General features: G+C 40.2%; 1 protein-coding gene across 1 annotated transcript; it reads left to right on the top strand.

Annotated features, from left to right (window-relative positions):
• Nucleotides 1-664: 664 nt before the first annotated feature.
• Nucleotides 665-8,142, top strand: LOC130025183 (interferon-induced very large GTPase 1-like; the record flags this gene model as incomplete). The annotated part of the gene is given in 2 exon segments (XM_056116130.1): nt 665-3,517; nt 3,519-8,142. Coding segments are annotated over 2 exon segments (7,152 nt in total), but the record flags the coding sequence as incomplete, so codon positions are not given.
• Between the last annotated feature and the right edge of the window lie 6,485 nt (nt 8,143-14,627).

Genomic DNA, 14,627 nt, shown 5'->3' with positions numbered 1-14,627 from the left:
CAAAAAGCAAAAAAAAAAAAAAAAGAAAAAAGAAAAAAGAAAATCAGTATAGGCTTTGAAACTCATATATATGCTTCTCTCTTTCCTTTTTTTCCTTTTTTTTCTTTTTTGGGTCACACCTGGCGATGCACAGGAGTTACTCCTGGTTCATGCACTCAGGAATTACTCCAGGCGGTGCTTGGGGGACAATATGGGATGCTGGGAATCGAACCTAGGTCGGCTGCATGCAAGGCAAACGCCCTAGCAGCTGTGCTATTGCTCCAGCCCCTGCTTCTCTATTTCTAATGCTCAGTTTAACAATCTCAATGAAAGTAGTCTGTATATCACAAAGTGTTAATACATTCTACTTGGCAATCAATGTTGAGAATAACGATACCCACGAGATGTCCAGCAGGAAGTAGAATTTTAACAGTATTAATGTCTTGAAAGTAAAAAGATTAGAAAAATTGAATCTAGTCGAATTGAATTTTTAGTATACTATACTTTAGGTCATGTTGATGATACATTCCAATGTCATGACTCAGAGTAATTGTTACTTTTTTTCCTGCAGTCTTGGCACAGTAGAGACCACCCCTGGTGTGGCCCAGCTCAAAGATGAAAAAAGGAAAGAACTCTAAAAAGTGCTGAAGAAAACATTCCTTGCTCAAAATTCACCAACTCCTGAAAGTTTTCCCATGTTTTACAACACCTAGAAGAAAAAGATCTTAAGCAGCTAAAATCTCACCTGACATCATTGCCAGAAGAAAGTGCCCTGGGGAAGTCGTTTAACATGTCTCAGTCAAATAGTCTTTTAGATTTACAGGAATCTCAGAAGAAATCTTTAGAAGAAAAGCAGAAGCAGGCAGAGCAGATACTAAAGGAGTTAAGAGATTTGCTGAATGAAGGGAGGCAAGGACAGGAAGAGGCAGTAAGGAGAAAAGAAGAAGAACTGAGGCAAGCAATGGAGATCCCCAATGAGATTTGGCCATCCCTGGAAAAATCACTTAAAGAAGTCATAGAAAATATGCTCAAACAACTCAACCCTTTAGAGCAGACTCTGCTTTCCCGACAAAACCTCCCAGCTAAAGAATTGGTGAGCTCAGCCTCTGGAGGGCTGGCCCTGCAGGGAATTTATAAAACTCGCCTTCAAAGAGAACTGCTGGAAAGGAGAGAGGAGCTACTCAGTATCCCCGAAGAGTTCTCACTCCTTCGCCCTGAGCAGGGCACACGGTTGGAAACAAAGGAATTTACATCTTCTCAAGAAGAATCCATCTTCACACAGAAAATAGAAAAGCTGGGATTCAGTGCATCTGCCATAGGCAAAGGCAGTGGTTGGGGGTGTAGTTTGGAAGCTGGAATGGATCACAGCCAACATTCAGAATCCATGGAAGCCAAGCAATTGCATTCTGAGCACTCTTATTTCTGCTCAACCAAGTTCATGTATGTCCCGCTGGTCTCCTGCCACTTTCCCCATGATCAACTCCAGCTCTCCAAGGCAGCTCTCCAGGAACTGAAGTGCATTGAAAACCTTCTCAGTCACCCGGAAGACCCAGACAGAGTTCATGTTCTGAGGAGCAGGATTGAAAATTTCTTCCTGAGGTTTGGTTCTCATGCAAATGAGGGTCCTCTACACCTGGGAGGAATCTACTGGTGGAAGGCCATTTCACAGGGTTTCCAAAGTGAGCAGCTGATGAAAGTAAAACAACAATCTGTAGAAATGCTAAATGATTACATAAGAGGCAGCTACTGTGGCTTTGGCCTGACTGCTGCTGCAGGAGGAGATGTGTCATCCTCTAATTCCTACACAGCCTCTCAGAACACAGCCTCCAAAACCCTCCAAACCAGGGTACAATTATCTATAACTCAGACAGGTGGCCCACTAGAAACAAATAGCCTTACTCAGTGGAAATCTGGCCTTCTTGCTAGTAATCAAACCTGGTGCATCATTGACAGGGGACATCAGCTGGTACCCATATGGGAAATAATTCTATCCAACCATAAAAATGATTTTAGGAATTATTTTCAGGTAGCTACTTGCCTGTTAGAGAACTATAATCATTTGACTGGACTCACTGTCCAGATCCAAGCAGGAGAAGATTTGCTGAGTGCTCAAAAGGAGGCTAGGGAGTTCCTAGAGACTGTGAAATCCTGGGAGGTATCTGACCCAGAAGAGCAACTTAAGCAACTGATAGATTTCATGCAAATGTTGACCTTGAGAGAAAAAGGATATAGCTGCTGGATTAGCATATGCCTTGCAGATTTGAGTCTGCAGAATTTTCTGGTAAATACTGTTAATTTGTGCAGAAGTTCTTCCACTAACAATAATCAGTTCATTAAGTCTCAGTTGCGCAGCCTTCTGAATCCTCATATCTACAGTGTGAAAAACTTTCCCCAGAAACACTCCATTATGCAGTGGCTCTTCCAGTCAGAATCAGAACAAGACGACATCATCATCACTCAATTTTCTGAGTTGATGGAAGTGCTAAAAGAAAGCCAAAGTGTTCTCATGGAAGAAGAGGCCAAATCTCAGTCCCCAGAAGTAGTAGAGGAAGCTCAAAGAAAGGCCACTTATAAAATCAGTGTGTCCCTTGGCTGCATCTTGAATCACCTCCAAGACACACAGCAGCCAGACACACAGCTCTTGCTGCTTTCCTTTGCGGTTTGTGTAGGATATAATGTGGTTAAGAATACTTTTCAGCATCTTCTGGGGAGTGAGGAATTATCTTTCCTGCTGAACGAAATGCAAGCTGTCCATGATAAGTACCTGGAGCTCCAAAATGTTTGCAACTACAGGGCTCAGGCTTTCCTGGTGCTCACAGCATTGACAGCAACTGTTGGAGTCACAGCTGTTTCTCCAGAGGTGAAAGAACAACGCTTGGCACTGATTAGAGAGTACATTGGACATTCCTTGACTGCAGAAGTTGCCCATGTCCTTAACAAATTTGTGACATATGCTTGGGAAAACCTGGAGAAAGACCTGAGATTGCTTATAAATGGAGACTGTGATGCCACCATGACTTCAGTGAATATGGATGATGTGAAGAAAGACTTACAGAGTATCCACTATGAAAAGAAGTCATCCAACGAAACACATGACACTGACGAGTACATGTGTGAGGTCCACAAAAATAGAACTCTTCTAGAGTTACTCCAGCGTCTAGGCCTAAAAGATAAGTTTCCCAAAAGGATGACCAGGGCTGACTTCCATTTGATCTACAAGATTTCTGTGCACAATAACAAACCCAGCAATGAACAGGAACTTCCCTTACATTTCTTGCAGAAATTACAAATGCTAGATTATGGACTAAGATACCTAGTTTGTGACGATGATCAAGAAATAAAGAGTCAAGTCTCCTCAGACAGATTAAATCAGGGTAATGAGACTTTTGATCCCTTTGAAGATGATGTTGAAGACAGTGACAATACCACTTCTGCACATATTCCCAGACCCAGTATCCACCCAATGGACATTCAGATGTCAATTCTTCACTGTGCAGATGATTTTGCCAGACAGTATATTTTGGGAAAACTCTCTATTTTGTCAGTTTGCCCTCCCCCTTCTTGTACCCAATCCTTGCAATTCCCAGGTTGAATTTTACCTTTGGTCTCTCAGTCAAATTAGGAGAAGCTGGCAGCAAAGAAAGAAATCATCAAATGAGAAAAACAATTTTAATAATCAGCAGATGTGCCTGGTCCCCACTTTCATTGTGTCTTTTATTAGAGTTGGAAATGGCTTTTCTGCTTCCAAATCTCAGATCATGAACTGTCTTCTCAGTCAACGGAAACACGATATCTTTTTTCACAGACAATGCAAAGGGAGCAACAAAGACTGTCTTTTGATGGGGGGTGTGGTAGAAATCTGCTGGTTCTGTCCTTCAGGGCTAGAAGAGGACAGGTTTGACAGCTGCATGACCTTTGCCAATCTCCATGGAAATGCAAAAGAATATCAACAGCAGCTCACATTCCTCCAAGAAGTCTCTTCTGTCCTTGTGATCCTTATGGCAAATACTGACGACGATGAAGAAAACCGAAACTGTGTCCGTCGCCTGTGTCAGTCATCAAAGCCTTTCATCTTGTTATATGATGATAAAGAAAATATGACCAAGACTTCTGGCCAAAGAGTGAAAATTGGGATCAAAAATAGAAATGAAGCAGAATTATCAAAGGAGCTCACAACTACTATTAAAAATTTGCTAAAACACTGTCACTTCACTCACAGTTTAGAAGACTGTGCCCTTCTTGCTCGTAAACAAGGATTCCTGATTGATGAAGACCGAAGAGACTGCAGGGAAGCCAAAGAAAAGGCAGGGTTTTTAATAAGCCTCCTCGAAGAAGTGGACATAACTCAGATAAAAGAAAGCTTACTACCCCTTCAGGGACAACTGTGGCACAATTGGTGCAAAAAAGACAAAGAACTCTATCATCTGAGAGAAAAGGGGAATCGAAGCATTGAACAGCACAAAAGTGATACAGAGACAGAGAAACAAAAAATTAGGCAGGAACAATTGGGGAAGGCCTTTCCACTCAACCATTTAATGAAAGAATTCCTTCAGTTTCTAAACCCTTCAGAAACCTACACGAGATTATATTTCTTGCAATGGCTGACTGTGTTTTTGGACAAACTAACTGCACCATATCTGGAAACCCTTAATGCAAGGAAAATGAGCCTGTGGTCACAAGTACAAACAGAAAAGCATAAGGCATCCAAGAGTAATGTTTGGAAACCCTTAGAAAATGATGTCAACGCAATCTCCCAGAAGATTAATGACAGTACCTTGGGAATTCAGCATATTCTCAGGGAAGTTGGTCAAATCTATGAAGTTCTAGAAGAAAGTTCCTTCTTCAACACTATGGAGACACTTTACCTCTCGCTGCCACAGATTGCTGCAGAGTTGATGATATCTGGGGTTCCCATCGAATTGATGGATGGGGAAGCTTCCTATGTGCCTCTAAAGTGGGTGGCAGCTGTTTTCAATAAGGTCATTGAGAAACTTGGAGACAAAAAGCTGTTTGTTCTCTCTATCCTTGGCATACAGAGTTCAGGAAAATCCACCCTCCTCAATGCTCTTTTTGGGCTACAGTTCACTGTCAGTGCTGGCAGGTGCACTCAGGGAGCCTACATGCAACTCCTCAAGGTGGAGGAGACATTTGCAGAGGAAATCGGATTTGACTTTTTACTTGTTGTGGACACAGAAGGACTTCGGGCCCTAGAACTAAACAACAAATCCCAGAATCATGACAATGAGTTGGCGACTTTTGTCATTGGACTTGCCAACTTGACACTGATCAATATTTTTGGGGAAAACCCATCAGAAATGCAAGATATTCTACAAATAACTGTCCAAGCATTTCTGAGGATGAAACAAGTGAAAATCTCTCCAAGTTGTCTATTTGTTCATCAAAATGTAGGGGAAGTTACAGCCAAAGATCAAACCATGGAAGGACGAAGGAGGTTGGAACAGAGACTAGATGAAATGGCAGCTGCAGCAGCTGAACAAGAGCAGTGTTCAGATATAACCTGCTTTAGTGATGTCATTAAATTTGATGTCAGCACACAAGTCCACTATTTCGTTCACCTGTGGGATGGCAACCCACCAATGGCCCCTCCTAATCCTCGCTACAGCCACAATGTTCAGGAACTCAAACATCAGATTCTTGAGATTGCCAAACAGCAATCTAGGAAAAGTATCATGAAGATATCAGGTGTAAAAATGAGAATTCAAGATTTGTGGAAAGCCCTGTTGACTGAAAACTTTATTTTCAGCTTCAGGAATATGCAAGAGGCCCTGGCCATGAGCAAACTGGAAACCATGTATAACTGTTGGAATTGGGATTTAAGGTGTCATATACTAGGCTTGCATGACCAGCTCATGAACCAGATTCAGAATGGAAAATTGCAGACTCTTGAAACAAACATGCTTGAGACTCAAGTTTCAGAACATTATGACAACATCAAACAAAAAATGGAAAAATATTTTAAGGATGATCCAGACAGTGAAATTCTGATTCAGTGGAAAGTAAGCTTTGAAAATAAGCTAAGACTTCTAAAAGACGCCCTCATTTCAGATGTCCAAAAAAAGGTCGAAGAAATGGCCAGTTTCAAAATAAATAAAGAAAAATTGGATAGCAAAATATCAAGTTATGAAAAGGAAATAGTGAAAAAAAGTCAACTGTTGGCCTTAACTGTCAAGGGTCGAGAGTTAAGTAGTGAAGAACTGTATCAAAGATTTGATCAACTTTGGAAAACATGGATCTATGATGTAACCTCAAAGCATCATCCTCTTAAAGACCCTGATATTGATAAGGATTCTGAAGACATCCTTTTCCGTTATTTCAACAAAGAGAATAACATAGTGGATATAATTAAGAATAATTGTGGAGAAAGTTTTCAGATCCAATATGACAAGCATGTCCAAATGAAGAAGAAATATTTCAATTTGAAGACTCTGAAATTAGAGGCACAAGACAAAGAATCCATAAATGTGACTACTGAACGCATAGTCTTAAGATTTAATGAAACTCTTGGCAAAGTTCAGAAGCAGCAGCATGATTACAATTCCTCTCATTTCTATGCAATATTTAGAATAATAGATGAGGAGGTAAAATCTGCATCCAACCAGGAAAGGTACACATTTAAAACTGCATATGCAATTGATTTGGCTTTGAGTTTATTTAAAAAAGCTTCAAAGACTTTTAAGGAGATACACAGGGCATTCAAAGAAGCAAATGATCCTGTAAACTATCTGGAAAGGAAGAAAGATGAGTTCTTTATGAGTTTTAAGATATCTTGTGAAGGAGCAACCAACATCAAAATGTCTGTTGATTTTCTGTGGAGCAAACTCATTCCTGCTGTCTCTACAACCTTGTGGAGAAGAGTGGTTCGTCAGATGGTTGGGCTCATTCGAGGAACCTGCCCTGAATTCAATGCAAACAGGTCCAACCTAGAGAAACATATCCTCATCTCTCTGGCAGAAGAGGAAAACTTTGATAGGTACTGGAAATATCTACATGATCCACGATCTTTCTTCAGAAGTTTCATTGTGAGCCAGGTTCAAAAATATTACTCAGGTGAAGGAAGTAAAAAAATGAAATCATTTTTGAAACAAAATTTAGATGACATTAAGGAAATCATCCGCTCAGCTATTCATGATTCAACAGAAATTGCTAAAGATAGAAGCAGCAATGAGACTGCATCAGAGTGGTTGAATTTGTTCTGTGATAGTCTAGGGAGTGACTTTGCCTTTCCAAGAAAAGACCTGATAAGCATTGAACACCAAGAGGTAAAAGATCTTGATTTTCTTAAAGATGCCATGAGTGATGCTTTGGATCCTACAATGGAGGACTTAGAACAAAAATGCTTAAATACAAATGAGGAGGATGTGATGCTTGAAATCAGTGACATTCTTTCTGAACATCTCTCTGGCTGCTGGGAAAAATGTCCCTTCTGTGGAACAGTCTGTACAAACACAATCCAGGCACATGATGGAGACCACAGTGCTCCCTTCCACCGTTCAAAGGCTCTCACTGGGAGGAGATGGCATGCAACAGACCACTTTTCCATTGATTTCTGTACTACTTCAGTAGCAAGTAACTGTGAATTTTATGTGGGAGATAAAACATTCCCATACAAGACCTATCGACAGGCAGGAGGGGTTTATGCCACATGGAGCATCACTCCAGACTTCTCCACCCAGCTATACTGGAAATGGTTTGTCTGTCACTTCAGATCAAATCTAGAAAAAAAATACAAGTTAAAATTTGAAGGTTGGGGCCAAATCCCTGACGAATGGCACAGCATCACAAAACAGAATGTGCTTGATCAGTTGAGAAAACAATAATATTCAGTAATTACCCCCCAAAAAGTTTTAATATTATAATAAAATGTGCAGTAACCAAGCAACTCTCAAATAACTCCTCCTTACAATATCAATCTTTACTATTTTCATGCTTCAGTTTAAAAATCAGAAAAATAGCATTCCAAGAGCTTGATATTACCTTTCAAATAACTGTTTTTCCTTTTATCTCATCACTTATTGTACAAAAATAAATTTCTAAAATCATACACATGATAAAATCCATTTAAAATAGGTTTTCCACATGTCAAACTATTGTTCTGCAAACAGTGTTAATTTGAATACACCTAAAATAAAAATTTTCGAGCAAGTCATTTTATTTATTTTATTTTTAAAAATTTTTATTAGTGAACCACCATGAGGTACAGTTAATCACTTAATCACTTAACTTCCCGTTAGTCCTCGATTTGCTCGAGCGGGCGCCAGTAACGTCTCCATTTGTCCCTATCGCGTGCTAGTGTAGCCCAATGTCATCTGTTCGCTCTGGGAACATGAAGAGCCTCAAACCGATCGTGCATGATCTTCACAAAGAAGTCTGACCATCTGGTAGGTGGGCGGCCACGCGTTCTTTTGACATCCCGTGGAATCCAGTCAGTAACAGCTCTAGTCCAGCGGTCGTCTTTAAATCTCATTACGTGACCTGCCCATCTGATTTTTGACACCTTGGCAAATGAGACAGCGTCCCTGATTCTTGAACGTTGACGGATGTCGGAACTCCGGATTTTTTCTCTCATTTGAGTGAAACGTGATATTCCAAGCATAGCTCTTTCTATTTTTCTTTGGGAGACCTGAATAGAGTTCTCATCCTGTTTGCGTAGGGCCCAGGTCTCTGAGGCATATGTTAATGCAGGAAGAACAGTGGAATCAAAGAGATGTGCCCGGAGCCGGAGGTTCTTTGTCCTCTTAGCTATTTCTTGGATGCTCTTGAAGGCGTTCCAAGCCGCTCTCTTCTTCCTGCGCAACTCAGGTGCCAGGTCATTTGTCATGTTGACTTCTCGACCTAGGTACACATAGCTGTTGCATTCGGAGATGGTCGTTCCATTGAGAGCGAATGGGGCATCAGGAACGAGGCTGTTTCTCATAAACATTTTCTTTGTAAGATTCAGCTGTAGTCCTACAGTTATAGACTTACAAATTTTTGTGCTTGGGTTTCAGTTATACAATGATCAAATACTCATCCCTCCACCAGTGCCAATTCTCCACCACCACTGATCCCAGTATCCCTCCCACCCCCCATCTCCTCCATCCACTCTGTCTCTGTGGCAGAGCATTCCCTTTGATTCTCTCTCTCCTGTTGGGTGCTATGGTTTGCAAAAGAGGCATTGAGTGGCAATCATGTTCAGTCTGTAGTCTACTCTTGGCATGCATCTACCATCCTGGGAGGATCCTCCCAACACTTGGTGCTCCCTTCTCTATCTGAGCTGCCTTTTCCCCTAGCATGTGCGGCTGGCCTCCAAGCCATGGAATAAACCTCCTGGTACTTATCTCGGCTATTCTTGGGAGTTAGTCTCCTATTTTGTTACTTTATGTTCCCCAGATGAATGAAATATTTCTTTGTCTGTCCCGTTCTTTCCGACTCATTTTTCTTAGCATGATACTTTCTCTGTAATACGACTTGTATGTAAATTTCTTGACTTCATCTTTTCTAATAGCTACATAGTACTCCATTGTGTAGATGTACCAAAGTTTCTTTTTTCTTTTTTAATGTTTATTTTTATTTATTTATTTATTTCCTTGAATATTTATTAGTGAAACACCATGAGGTACAGTTGTAGACTTACAAATTTTTGTGCTTGGGTTTCAGTTATACAATGATCGAATAGCCATCCCTCCACCAGTGCCCATTCTCCACCACCACTGATCTCAGTGTCCCTCGCACCCCCTATTCCTTCCATCCACCCTGTCTCTGTGACAGAGCATTCCCTTTGATTCTCTCTCTCCTGTTGGGTGCTATGGTTTGCAAAATAGGCATTGAATGGCAATCATGTTCGGTCTATAGTCTACTCTTGGCATGCATCTACCATCCTGGGAGGATCCTCCCAACACTTGGTGCTCCCTTCTCTATCTGAGATGCCATTTCCCCTAGCATGTGCGGCTGGCCTCCAAGCCATGGAGTAAACCTCCTGGTACTTATCTCGGCTATTCTTGGGAGTTAGTCTCCTATTTTGTTACTTTATGTTCCCCAGATGAATGCAATCTTTCTTTATCTGTCCCTCTCTTTCCGACTCATTTTGCTTAGTATGATACTTCCCATGTACTACTACTTGTATGTAAATTTTATGACTTCATCTTTTCTAATAGCTACATAGCACTCCATTGTGTAGATGTACCAGTTTTTTAACCAGTCATGTGTTCTCGAGCACTCAGCTTTTTTCCAGATTCTAGCTATTGTAATCAGTGCTGCAATGAACAAACAAGTGTCACTTCGACTATACCTTTTTGCCCCTCTGGGATATATTCTCAGGAGTGGTATTGCTGGATCAAATGGGAGCTCAATTTCTAATTTTTTGAGAATCGTCTATATTGTTTTCCAAAAGGGCTGAACCAGTTGGCATTCACACCAGCAGTGAAGGAGGGTCCCTTTCTTGGCACATTCATGCCAACACTGGTTGCTTATGTTCTTTTGGATGTGGGCCAGTCTCTGTGGTGTGAGATGATATCTCATTGTTTTGATCTGCATCTCCCTGATGAATAATGATGTAGAACATTTTGTCATGTGCCTTTTCGCCATTCGGATTTCTCCTTTGAGAAAGTTTCTGTTCATTTCGTCGCCCCATTTTTGAAGGGGTTGGATGTTTTCTTCCTGTGGAGTTCAACTAACATTTTGTATATCCTTGATATCAACCCCTTGTCGAATTGGTGTTGGGTGAATATCCTTTTCCATTCTGTATACTGTCTTTGTATTTTGGTCATTGTTTCATTTGAGGTACAGAAGCTTCTTAGTTTAAGATAGTCCCATTTGTCTATCTCTGTTTTCACTTGCTCACCAGTGGCGTGGCATCTTTGAAGATACCATTAGCTTCAATGTCATGGAGAGTTTTGCCAACTTTGTCTTCAATGTACCTTATGGTTTCTGGTCTGATGTTGAGGTCTTTAATCCATTTTGATCTTACTTTTGTACACGGTGTTAGGCAGAGTTCTGAGCCCATTTTTTGCATGTACCCGTCCAGTGATGCCAGCACAATTTGTTAAAGAGGCTTTCCTTACTCCACTTCACATTTCTTGCACCTTTATCAAAGATTAGATGATCATATGATTGAGGGGAGATGTCAGTGTATTCAACCCTGTTCCATTGGTCTGCAGCTCTGCCTTTGTTCCAGTGCCATGCTGTTTTAATTATTACTGCTTTGTAGTAGAGCTTGAAGTTAGGGAGGTTGATTCCTCCCATTTTCTTTTTCCCAAGAATTGCTTTAGCTATTTGTGAGGGCTTATTGTTCCATATAAATTTCAGGAGTGTTTGCTCCATTTCTTTGAAGAATGTCATGGGTATCCTTATAGGGATTGCATTGAATTTGTACAGTGCTTTGGGAAGTATTGTCCTTTTGACAATGTTAATTCTCCCGATCCTTGAGCAGGGGATATCTTTCCATTTTCTCGTGTCCTCTTTTATTTCCTGAAGCAGCATTTTGTAGTTTTCTTTGTACAGGTCCTCTACTTCCTTAGTTAAGCTGATTCCTAGGTACTTGATTTTCTGGGGCACAACTGTGAACGGTATTGTTTTTTTCATGTCACTTTCTTCTCTCTCACTATTTGCATACAGGAAAGTCATTGACTTTTGGGTATTGATTTTATAGCCTGCAATTTTATAAATCTATTTTTCCTAGGAGTTTCTTGGTAGAGGTTTTAAGATTCTGTAAGTATAGTATCATATCATCTACAAATAGTGAGAGTTCGATTTTTTCCTTTCCTACCTGGATGCCCTTAACATCTTTTTCTTGCCTAACCGCTATTGCAAGTACTTCCAGTACTATATTGAACAGCAGAGGAGAGAGTGGACATCCTTTTCTCGTGCCTGATCTTAGAGGGAAGGCTCTCAATTTTTCCCCATTGAGGATGACGCTTTCTGTAGACTTGTGGTAGATGACTTTAACTATATTGAGGAAAGTCCCCTCTATACTGATTTTGGCGAGGGTTTTCATAATAAACAGGTGCTGTTCTTATCAAATGCTTTCTCTGCATCTATTAATATGATCATATGTTTTTTATCTTTATTTTGTTGATATGATCGGTTATGTTGATTGATTTTGTTGATATGATGGATTATGTTGATTGATTTTGAGAATGTTAAACCATCCTTGCATCCCTGGGATGAATCAGGATAATTTCCAGGTGCTTGAATTGGTGCTCCGTGTCTGTGTGTTATTCACTTCTATTCTCAGTGCATCGTGGTCTGAAAAGATTGTTGATACTATTCCTATCTTCCTGATTCTTGCCCACGTTGTCATGGTGTATGATCTTTTGGATGAGTTGTTGAATTCTATTTTCTAGTATTTTGTTGAGAATCTTCGCATCCAGGTTCATCAGGAATATCGGCCTGTAGTTTTCTTTTTTATGGTCACTTTGTTTCCTTTTGGTGTTAGAGAGATATGGCATTCATAGAAACTATTGGGGAGAGTTTCTGTTTCTTCAATTTCCTGGAAAAGCTTGAGAAGAACTGGCAGTAGGTCCTCTTTACATGTTTGGAAAAATTCGCTAGTGAATCCATCTGGACCTGGGCTTTTGTTTTGGGAAGACTTTTGATTACAGTTTCAATTTCCTTGATGTGAATAGGCCTATTCAGTTACTCTCTATCTTCTTGATTCTGAATCAGTTTATTATTGTTCTCGCTCTCTCTTTCTTTGTGAGTCTTGCTAATGGTTTATCTATCTTGTTTATTTTTTCGAAGAACCAGCTCTTGGTTTCATTGATATTTTGAATTGTATCTCTGGTTTCCATGTCATTGATTTCTGCTCTAAGTTTTATGATCTTTTTCCTTCTGCCTGATTTGGGCTCCTTTTGTTGATCCTTTTTTAAGATCTTGAGTTGTGAACTCAAGTTTTTATGTGGGCCCTTTCTTCCTTCCTGAGAAATGCTTGCAGAGGTAGAAATTTTCCCCTTAACACGGCTTTAGCTGTATCTCAAATGTTCTGGTAGCTTGTGTCTTCATTCTCATTTGTTTCCAGGTATCTTTTGATTTCATCCTTGACCTTCTTCCTGACCCATCATTGTTCAACATTGTGTTGTTTAATTTCCAGGTGCTTGAATTGGTGCTCCGTGTCTGTGTGTGATTCACTTCTATTCTCAGTGCATCGTGTTCTGAAAAGATTGTTGAAACTATTTCTATCTTCCTGATTCTATTGAGGTATGTTTTCTTGCCTAACAGGTGATCTCTTTTGGAAAATATTCCATGTGTACTGGAGAAGAATGTGTTTCCTTTCTTTTTGGGGCTAAAGCCCTGTATAGGTCTATTAGCCCTCTCTCTTCTGTTTCTTCCTTCAAAGCCAGTGTTTCCTTGCTGAGATTTGTTCTTATTGATCTATACAGAGGTGATAAGGTGATGTTGAAGTCTCCGGCTACTATTGCGTTGCTAGCAATGTCCTCCTTAAAATCTATTAGCAGTTATTTTAAATATTTAGCTGTTCCCTCACTATGTGCATATCCATTTAAGAGTGTGATTTCTTTCTGTTGTACGTATCTCTTGATAGATAGAAAATGGCCTTCGCTGTCTCTTCTAATCTTTTTCAACCTGAAATTTATGTTATTGGATACTAGTTTGGCTACCCCAGCTTTTTTGAAGGATCTGTTTGCTTGCAGGATTGTTTTCCATTCTTTAACTTTGAGTCTGTGTCTGCTCTGACTGTTCAGATGAGTTTCTTGTAGGCAGAAGATTGTTGGGTTCTGTCTCTGAATCCATTTTTCCACTCTGTGACTCTTAATTGGTTAATTTAGACCACTGACATCGAGAGTTATTATTGTTATGGGGTTTTGTGTCATTTTTCTGTAAGGGTCTGTTGTGCTTGTAGGGTTTGTCTTGTCTTATAGTAGCCCCGCCCCTTTAGCCTTTCTTTTAGGTTTGGTTTTGAGTCTATGAAGTTCCTGAGCTGCTGTTTATTTAGAAAATAGTGTACCGTTCCTTTGAGTTTGAGTGAGAGTTTAGCTGGATAGAGTATTCTTGGTGAAGCATTCCTTTTAGTGAGTTTTTTCACTATATCCCACCATTGCCTTCAGTCTTGGAGGGTTTCCTCTGATAGGTCTGCTGTGAATCTAAGGGGTGCTCCTTTGTATATGATTTCCTTCTTTGCCCTTGATGCTAGCAGTATTGTGTCTCTATCTACGGCATCCATCATTCTAATTATGATATGTCTTGTAGTGTTTTTGTTAGGGTCTCTTTTAGCTGGTACCCTTTGGGATCCTTGAATCTGAATGGATACATTGTTGATCTCTGGGAATTTTTCAGCAATGATTTGTTTAACCGTGGATTTTTCGTTAGGATTGTTTCCCTGAGCTTCTGGTAATCCAATGATTCTAATGTTGTTACTCTTGGAATCATATCCTAGGACTCTGATTTGCTCTAGAGCTATTTTGAGGTCTCTTGCCATTGTTTGTTATTGCCTGTTGGCTTGGTGTAGCTGATCTTCCAGCTCACTGATTCTTTCTTCAGCTGGTCATTCTACTGTTGAGGGCACAGACTGGGTTTTTTTTTATTTCATCTATGGAATCTTTTATTCGTGACATTTCTGTGAATAGTTTTCCAATTTCTGCTCTCATTTCTTCCTGTAATTCCTCGATTGTTCCTCTCATGTTATATTTGTCTGA

This window comes from Sorex fumeus, unplaced genomic scaffold (assembly GCF_029834395.1).
Source record: "Sorex fumeus unplaced genomic scaffold, SorFum_2.1 ptg000030l, whole genome shotgun sequence".
Lineage (NCBI taxonomy): Eukaryota > Metazoa > Chordata > Mammalia > Eulipotyphla > Soricidae > Sorex > Sorex fumeus.
Note: the sequence above shows the minus strand (reverse complement) of the source record. Positions and strands in the feature narration are given on the sequence as shown.